This window comes from Fukomys damarensis, unplaced genomic scaffold (assembly GCF_012274545.1).
Source record: "Fukomys damarensis isolate Sample0158 unplaced genomic scaffold, DMR_v1.0_HiC HiC_scaffold_10, whole genome shotgun sequence".
Lineage (NCBI taxonomy): Eukaryota > Metazoa > Chordata > Mammalia > Rodentia > Bathyergidae > Fukomys > Fukomys damarensis.
Window position 1 is genome coordinate 13904677 of NW_022900922.1, and position 10056 is coordinate 13914732.

General features: G+C 39.6%; 1 protein-coding gene across 1 annotated transcript in view; it reads left to right on the plus strand.

The window, feature by feature from the left end:
* Pcnx2 (pecanex 2) overlaps nt 1-10056 on the plus strand; it is a 205321-nt gene that overhangs the window by 5362 nt on the left and 189903 nt on the right. Inside the window, exons 3-5 of the mRNA XM_010622007.3 lie at nt 6670-6875; nt 7472-7592; nt 8238-8274. Coding sequence (XP_010620309.1) covers nt 6670-6875; nt 7472-7592; nt 8238-8274 — 364 coding nt within the window. The remainder of the gene's footprint in view (nt 1-6669; nt 6876-7471; nt 7593-8237; nt 8275-10056) is intronic.

Sequence of the window (10056 nt, forward strand, 5' to 3'; positions counted from 1 at the left end):
TTTTTTTTTTTTTTTTTTTTTTTTTTTTTTTTTTTTTTTTTTTTTTTTTTTTTTTTTTTTGGTACCAGGGATTGAACAGGCGGTGGAACCGCTGAGCTAAATCCCTGGCCCTAATCCTTTCTTTTTCTTATTGTATTTCTTGCTCTTCTTTGTGGTTTTGCCTTTAATCTGACTTAAATTTTTAGGTTCATCTCTTAGTATATAGTTTTAGTTTTATTCTCCCATCTTTGTTGATTTAATAATTGTTGAAGGTGTAAAATATTACACCTATGTTTCAGAAACATGATGTAATATGATGACTTGCTTTATCAAAGAGATTCTCTGACTGCTGGATGGAAAATAGATCAGAGCAAGCAAAAATAGAAGTGGGTGGCTCACAGGCTGTTTTAGTCTCCCAGCTGAGATGCGAGGGTGGCAGCAAAGATGGGAACGTGTGGATAGGTTTCAGTGGAAAGTTGTTGTTGTTGGAGTTTGGGAAACCAAACACCTGGTTTTGCACAGTCCTTTGGAGTTTTCTTTTAGGTATCAAAGTGGAGGAGCTTAGATAATTGGATATAGGTGTTTAGAGCTTAAAGGAAGAGCCAAGCTAGAGATGTGAATTTTAAAATTGTCAGTATAAAGATTGGATTTACTGCCAAGGGGCCCAGTGAGATCTGCTAGGTGACTATGGACAGAGAAGAGGGCCCCACAGTGTGCTGAGGAGCTCCATGCTCAGAGGCCAGGTGAAGAAAGGGCTGCCCACAAGATCATATGTCCGGAACCAGGGCGAGGAGAGCACCTCATCTGTGAGCGACTGTGTTACGCATTGCTGGGAACAGTGGAAATTGTTCTGGTGTTTGTCTTTAGAGATGTTGAGGATACTGTCTGTGAATGCTGGCAAGCAGAGGCCAGATGGTGTGGGACCAGTGGGAGGAGAAGGAATGAAGTTGGGAAACATGATGCTAGAAGCACAGGAGTGGCACCATCCCTGGAGATCCGTGGGGCTTCCCCTCCCTGAAGCTGGAGGATCCAGGGGCTAAAGCTGGATTTGAATCCCTTGAAGTTGCTAGCCTGGTGCTTCATGCACAGCAGGTCATCACACTGCTTTGCCCATTACTGTACAGTACTTTGGGGAGGTAGGCGTGGTCACTGGTATCCGGAAGCCTGTGGTCAGGCTGAGTTGAAGGCTCACCACAAAGATGTGGCCTGAATCCAGATCCTTAAAAAGAGGGCTTCAAAAGATAGCACCCATGTGCTGGCTTCTTCTGCTCAGATTGCCAGTGTTTCCAAGTGACCTTTGTCTCATTTTCATGTAACAATGATGTACTTCTTTGTGGTGTCTATGTAATAATTGTGCATTTTTCTTCCTATAATTGAAATTTGGACTTGAAAAAATTATAGACACATTGGTCCAAACAAAAAATTTTTTTTTACCTCATTTGTTAATCTTAAATATGAAAATAAATATAGAACTTTTGGATTATGACAGATATTAAGAATTTCCTACTTTTGCTTATTCTTTGACCTAGATATTTATATTGGTTTATGTATGAGTTTCAATTCCTTCCCCAAATCTTTACCATCTTCCAAGAAAAGCCAGAGAGCTAATATTTATATCTCATTGGTCATCCTTCTCTTTCATTAACTGAGTTCTGCTTTCAGGACTATAACTAGATACTTAATAGGGAAGAAGAAAAATGCCCGAATATGTGCAACATACCTGAGCAATCCCTGAAACAAATTTTTTTACTCAGAGAACAGTCATCTGTCTTGTTCATAATTAGTTTTTCTTACTATCTGTCAGTACCCCTGACTGGCTGTGCAGGCAGTAAAAATACACTCTGTTGGACTTTGTGCTGTCCTAAAGCTCTCTCTCTGTGTCATTTCATGGTATTGTTGACTTCTGGGTAGGAGGCAATGATGATGACCGCGTAATGAGAGACACTAATGTTTTGGTGCTAATTGTATACCAGGCAGTGCACTAATTATTTGCTTAATTTTCTTAAAAACCTTGTCATGAACTATTATTTCCATTTCACAGCAGATAGAAATGTATGAAGGTGAAGTAACTTCCAGAGGCTACAAAATTGCTAAATTGAGAAAAATTAGGATTAGAATTGTAAATATGCACCACCCATGTTCCATAAGGTCTGTCCTGCTCTCCGTCACTCTCAAGACCAGCTTAGTATGCAGCAAATAGCCATTCAAAAACATTGCTGAACAAATATTTATAAAAATGTTGTTACACTTTTTTTCTCAATTTAGCATGTTGGGTAGCATCTGGAATTATTAAAAAGTGACATAAATAGACAGTTATTAAAGAAATATACAGTCAATAGACATGAAAAATTATTTTACTCACAACCAAAGAAGTCTATGTTAGAAGAATTTTGCATGTCTAGACAAAAGAGATTTAAAAGACAATACCGAATATGGTATAAACAATGAGCCATTTTCAAAAATAGAGATGGATTTATGGACAAGTCATTGAAGCATTGTTTATCTTCACAGAAGACTAGAAACAGGTGTGTGTTGATAGGGAACTAGTGGAATGGATTATGGAATATTTTTACAGAGGAATACTAGGCAGTTGTAAAAAATGAAAAAATGGACATTTCAGAGGGCTCTCCAGGTAACACTGTTAAGATAAATAAAGCAGGAGATGTCTACTGACTCAAAGGGAGGGTAAAATGAAGTGTACATATATGTGCTTATATGTTGAAAAAGCAAGTGGGTAAATTAAAAATACAGAGAAAGAGGAAAAGAACAAGGGAAAGCCCTAGAGAAATGAGCCTTGCTCTGTAGTGTGGTAGCATACCAGAACAAAGTCCACTGTGCACAACTTGAAGCACAGAGTCTATGGGCCTTCAGATATGACTTAAATGCAAAACAACCATGAACACATTTAAGTACATCTGGCAATCTTGGCCTCAGTAAGACTTCATACGAATTTTGAAATTTTAAAGTTTTGCTGAATACCATTTAATACTAATAATAACCATTATTTCCTTGGTTCTTTAGCCTTGTAACAAAAATTAAAAATAAAAAGTTTCAATTTTAAAGATATTTTCATGTTCAGCAAAGTATTTCCTTTATAAAATAAAATTTGTGCTTAAGACAAAAATATTGTTTTTATGTCACAGTGCTTTTAAAAATACAAGTACAGGGGCTAGGGATTTAGCTCAGTGTTTAGGTGCCTGCCTCGCAAGTGCAAGGACCCGAGTTTGATCCCCAGTATTAAAAAAAAAAAAGAAAAAATTGAAGTACAAACTTTAAATGGTTGTTTTTTGAATCTGCTTCTTTACTTATTTTATGTAAAAATAAAACAAATTTTCATGACCAAACATTAAGAGAATAATGATAGTTATTATACTGTGGAATGTTATCTTCAAAGTAGTTACTCACAACAAGACATAAACCAAAAAGATTCGTGCAAAGCAGAGACAAACATAATTTTTATGTAAACATTGAATGATACAGAAGAGAAGTTATGTTTATTTAAAGAAAACCTTATTTTTGATAATTATTTTATTTTTAAATGTTTTGATTGGAGCATAATAATTGTGTATATATACAAAGTACAGTGTAATGTTTTGATCTGTGTATAGGAAAAGATTAAATCACTCGAATTATGTTAACATCTTTGATAGTCAGAATTTGGTAAGGAGAAAATAGATGCAAATATAAAATCAAAGAAATTATGCAAAACTTTATAAATTTTTAAAATTAGAAATATTACTCTGAAATAAAAATTTATTCTTCTAAAAGTGTGTATTTTTTTAGATGTCTATTGAAAAACTAGCAGCAATAATCCAATGAGAATGGAAAGGCCTACATCTCAGGTTATGGTCTTTAAATGCCGTTTCCTTTTAGAATGAGATAGGACTCTTTGGAAAAATGGATTCTAGATCTGTGCCAGAAAATGTACAAGAGAAATATGTAAATGAAGAAATTTATAAAGACCACTAGGATATGTTAAAGGGATATGGGACAAACTTGCAGATGCTGGCCAAGTGGATTTGAGCCTCCATGAGGTCATAATATCATGATATAATTTAGAAGAAGGGTATAACTAGGAGGGGGTGGAGAATGGCATGAAAGGGCAGTGACAGCCCCGAGAATGCAGAATTGGAAGAGGCAGGGCAGGGCACAGTAGTGTGGCGTAAAAAGGAACATTCAGGAAGATGCTCTGTTCTGTTTGGAAGGCCTGCAGAAGGGAGGGATGCTTAAAGGAATTAGATCACAGAGTCCGGTGGAGGAATGGGCCATACCTGTATGCTGTTATCCTGTCTGTCTGGGAAATATTCAGTAAATCTCTATTCTCATTGTGTTCTGGCGAAGTGCATGGGCTTCCTGCAGAGGCGACAAAGTGCCAGGTGTCCCTTCATCAAGGAGGAGACAAGGGCATGTTCTCTGCAAACTAGACACAAATGCTTATGGTAACTTCCAATTGTGACCTCTTGCTTTCTCTTAATTTCAGTCTTATGAATCTTATACTTTAGTACAGTTATGAGGCTAAATCAAAACATAGTCTCTCTTATTGTAATAAGCCAGATTTTTTCCAAATGAACTTTCCAATGAACCCTCCATATTCTTTATCTCTCTCCCTCCTTCCCTAGCTTCTCTCCCAGGGTCTGAGAGCTTTTCAGTTTGTTTATTTATTTATTTTGGCACCAGGAATCGAACTTGGGTCCTTGTGCTTGCGAGGCAGGCAGCAGAACCACTGAGCTAAATCCCCGGCCCTTACCAGTTTATACCTGAATGGACTCCTCCTCATGGGTGCAGAGCCTCAGGGTCCAACAATCTAAGCTTCCAAAGAAAGCTGAGCTCAAACCTCAGGGGTTCAGTGAATCAGGTTGTTTCCTTTCTGTTTTGGGTCCATCCTAATCCTCTCTGTGCTTCCCTATCCCCAGGTTGAAGGAATCTTCATGGTCTTATAGAAAGCATCATTTGGAGAACCATGGTCCCTGAGGTTACCCAGATAAGCAGAGAGGATGGGATGGAGGTGTGCAGCTCTCAGCTGTTCAGGCTCTGTTTTTCTGCCCAGTATCCCTAGCCTGAAGCCCACACAAGGACACAGTCAACTGCAGGAGAGGCTGGAAATGCAGAGGAGGGGAGGGAGCCCCAGGAAGTGCTCTGTATGCACTCTCAGATCCACCAAGCGCAAGTTATGTGACAATTGGGACAAATTTTCAAACTATTTCAATATAATTTGTATATAATGATGCTCTAGTCTACTCCCATGGCCAACTGGAGGGTTTTCACCTCTTATCTGTTTGCTTAACTCTCTAGTTTTAACACCCCTCCCCCCCAAAATTGGGAATTGGACTCAGGGCCTTTACACTGAGCTGCATCTCCATCCCTTTTTAATTTTTTTTCTTTAAATTGAATTTATTGGTACATTCTAGATAGACAGTACAGCTACATTCATTACTGGGATCTTGTACCATCCCTTTTTAATTTTTGAGACAGGGTCTTGCTGGGTTTCCCAGGCTGGGTTTAAACTTGAAGTCCTCCTACCTCAGCTTCCCAGAGTGCTAGGACTACAGGTATGCACCACTATACCTAGCTTTTAGCCTAAACTTTTAAAACGTGAAATAGTTAAGAAAAAGTGTTTAGGGCTAATAGTGTCCTGTGCTTTCAACTTGCCCCCGTATTGCAGACATTCTTTCCAGCTTTGAAGCAGGAGGTGTGAGTGTAAATATGGGACTTACCTGCTTCTATGTAGAACCTGACTTTGCCTATAATCTGCCTAATGGTGCTTTACCATTTGTTCATGTGTTTATTAATTTGTATTTACTTGTAGACTTTTTCTCTTTGGAGCAAGTGAAAGTATACAATGGTGAAGAGTCCTCTCCTCATCATTCCTTGTTGATGATAGGGGTGCTTTGTCTTCATCAGAGAGTGCAGGGGCTTGTCAGGTACTGGTGTTCGTGGGCCTGGCTGTGCTTAGATTCATGGGTCATCAGGTTGTAGAAATCCTCCTGGGAGACCTGTGCGCACAGAGGCCAGCGCCTTGTTCTTCTCTCTAGATGGTCATATCCTGTGTCCATGCCAAGGGATAAGAATTTAGAAAGAGTAGGCAGCCCTGTGATGGTCCACGGTCCTGGGAGAGATCTGGGGAGCTGGGGAGCACCGTGAAGGGGACATTTCCATGTGTCCCAGGGACTCTTTGTTCTTTGAGGGGATTGGACAGAACTAAGCAGACTTTCTCCAGGGTGTTTTGTGACACTTGGAGGTATGCAAGCCTACTGGGACCAACCTAGTGGGAGGTTGGGGGAGGAGGGGAGTGGCCCAGACCTTGCTCCTCCTCTTCTCTCAAGAGGTCCACACAGGCTCTTGTGTTTTATGAGGCCTTTCTCTGGCCAGACACACAGGGCAACAGATCCAGTGCACACAGATGCTAATGGCAAGTGGTGGGGAGTTTCCTCTAATGTGTTCTCTACTCTGTGAGGCTCCTGCCTGCAGGTCACGTCAGTCATCACAGTGACTGGGACAGAACCTGAGAAATAAGAAAGACATTCAGTAAACAGATAGCAGCTCTTTCTCCTTGGGCATTTTAACTGGGACAGGTTGCTTAACTAATAAAATGTGAAATCCTGCCCAATTGATGCTTAATAAATTGTCTAAAAATGTTTCCAGATTTAAAACAAAAAGAAAGAAGTTGTGTTCCTTTTTTCTCTCATTTAGGCTTTCCCGCCAACCGTGATAACTGCATTGTTCTACTGCAGCTCTGTGACTGTGCTCTTCGTAGTCATCAAAGTAGTCAGCTACCGCCTGCACCTCATGTTTGATGAAGGAGAGGTGATCCAGCAGAGGTCCCCCAGGAAGATGGGAAAGCCAAAGAAAGACAGAGAGGCCAACAGCGAACATGCCACCAATCCCAGAAATCTCAGGTAACCTGGCCAGTGACTGTGTCCACTCGTCATTGAAAAGTTTGTTTTAATTAAAATGATGTTTCTCGTTCATTAGTTGTTTATGAAAATAAACCAGTACAGATGGACAGGGATGTAAATAATGAACTGTATTATACTGAAGCGTAAATTTGACTTGCATAGTAAGGGAGGCTTAACTGACTATCAGTGTGACCTTACACTGTGACCCAAAATTCAGTTGCCTTAGATTTAGCATTGCAAAATACTCTACCTCAGTATTGTTTATCGTATTATTTAAATGCTACTGTATGACAGAGTGTTTTAAAGAATAAAATTTGTGTTTGTTGATATAAAAGTATAATTTGGATAAATTTGAAATATTAACAGTAATTCTTAGGGAAGCATTATTGTAAACATTCTTGTATTATTTCTTATAGTTCCTTAAGGAAGTCCTTTAATAATTTTACAGTAATGATTGTTACTCTTTCCTAGAAATAAGATTTGTATATAAGGGAAATGACAAAATGTACTTAAGGTAAAAACTATTTTGGGATGGATACTGAGAGCCGTAGTTCTGCTTGGTGACATCACTGCTCTGTTTCTCTCCTTTGGATCAGCAATACCAGGCCAATTCACAGCAGCAAGAAAGAAGAGATGGTTGGGAGTGTCTCCACACCTCCCCTCCGCTGCAGCTCCCGAGGGCAAAGCCTCAGCTCACATCGCTCTTCAGGGACTCTGGTCCGTGGGCTCTTTCCAGTTTCACCTTCCTGTTGCTCTGTGTGGGCCCCTTGGTTCACAGCAGTTGTGGCTGTGGCCCTGGAGTGACACTGGGTAGATTCTTCACTGTGTGCAAATGGTCAAAGTGTACTCTTGGGACCATCAGGCAAATACGCAGTCACATGTTCAAAGCGTGCTCACCAGCCTCCTCTGCCTTGGGCACAGATCTTTGCTTCCTTATCATTTGTCTCATCTCTCATCCATCAAAGCATCACATTTTCAAAGCCTCCCATTTGGAGTTGACCCCACTTCCCCACGCTTTCCACATAATTACATTTGTCTCTTGCAGAGTCAATAAATCACCTTTTTCCCCCCCTAGAGTAACTTTATTGGGTGGTTTTCCTCGTGATATAAATTGTGCCTTATTCCTTCTTCTTTTCCTTTTTAATTAGCAAAACTCCCTTTGTCACAGTACAGTTGTCTTGGCAAGATGTCTATGCTTAGTACATTTTTGTATGCATCTTGCCTTCCTATTCTGTCGTAGCTGAAGGAGTGGGTGGACACTGAAGTGTTTCTTCCATGTTTAGAAAAGTAGTGGCTGCTGGTGGCCTGGACATGTGCACTGAGCTGAGTCATATACTGGCTTTTGTTTTCTTATTTCTTTAGGAGTTGCCAGCGCAGGAGACAGTGGAAAATCTCAAAGGTACAGTGCTGTCATCATTTAAAATTCTATCACAGCATTATCCTCAGTGAAGAGAGAAATATTTGAGGAGACAGAATGTCAGTGGATTAGCTGTAGATTAGAACTATACTTGAGGCATAGACGTATTTTAACTTTATTTTAGTCTTAATTTTTATTATTTCTCATCGGAACTTGTATTCTCGTCTACATTCACATGGTGATATTTTGTTGATTACATTTTATTGTAATTTCTGTTGTTTGTGCCTCATTTTCATACAGCTCATAATAGCAGATATAGAATAAGTTTGTCATTGACATACACACTTTATTACAATAGATACATTGAAAAATGACAGGTGAAATTATGTAGCATTCTGCATAAGCACATTTCTATCAAGTTATACATTTCATTTTGGGGAATTTAATTTTAACCTAATTTTTTTTGTTTTTGTTTACTACTACGTTTTTTATGTTGTTGTCTTTTTTTTGAGGGGTTTGAGACAGGGTCTCACTGTGTAGCTGAGACTGCCCTGGAAACTCACTGTGTAGCCCAGGCTAGTCTCAAACTCACAGCGTACCTCCTGCCTCAGCCTCCTGAGTGCTGGGATTACAGGCGTGTGCCCCCATGCCCAGCTTATGTTGTTGTTTTTTGATGACTTTCAAAAGCCTTAAAAAAAGGCCTGTCTTGGTTACTTTTCTCATTGCTGAGACAAAGTACTAGCACTCAAAGTTAAAGGAGGAAAGGTTTATTTCAGCTCACAGTTTGTAGAGCTTTCAGTCCATGGTCGGCTGGCTCTAAGGCAGGGTGGTGTGGCCAAGGGGCACTGCAGAGGAGAAACAGTCCATGGCAAGCAGGTAGGAGGGAGCAAAGTAGTGAGTAGCAGCGGAAAGCCTACCTCTCCCTTTTTATCTCTTCCAGGCTACCCACCTTTTGGTTGGTGCCACCCATACCCAGGGTGAGCCTTCCATTATATACACGCAGAACTCTGCTAAACCAATCACATTCCTTTAATTGCAACATCGCACTCTAGATCCAGCCCCACCTCCAAAAAGCCCTACCTGTGACTGCATGAAGCTTTGGGGGAACATCTAGACATGAGCCCTAATAAAGCTTTTGGAAGATTGAATGAAATCTTTCCTTTCTCTGAATTTTTGTTTTGTGGTACTGGGGAGGAACCCAGGGCCTTCACATTGAGCTACATCCCCAGTGCTTTTTTGAATTTTTATTTTGGTAAACGTCACTAAGTTGCCCAGGCTGAACTTGAACTCACAGTCTTCCCCTCTCAGCCTCCCAGAGTACTGGATACAGTTGTGCACCATTGCATTTGGCTCTGCAATTCTCTTTTTTCCCCAATAGTTCTACAAAGACAAGCTTTATGCACTATTTAAAAATTTTAAAAAGTCTAAACTTTTATTTTCTGGGAAACAGCTAAAATTAGCCTCATGGCTCTTAACCCCTAAAATGAAGTTTCTTTTTGCATCATTCAGTTACATTCCATTATAAAAATAAAAGATTATCCAAATTCTTTTGTGTATATTCCTGGTACTGAAATAAAATGTACATTAGTTGGGGTTCCATTATTCTAGCCACACAAATTCTTAACAGTATTAAGTACTTTATGTTCATTTTTACATGCACACAGGGAAGCACACCTTTTCCCTCATATTAAACCACATCTTCTTGTAGATTAGTTATCCTGTTAGAACCCCCTCCCATGTCCTGTGAATATCTGTTCTAGTCCCTTACTCTTACCATTCCAATTATTTCCTTCTTTTTTTTTTTTTTTTTTTTTTTTTTTTTTT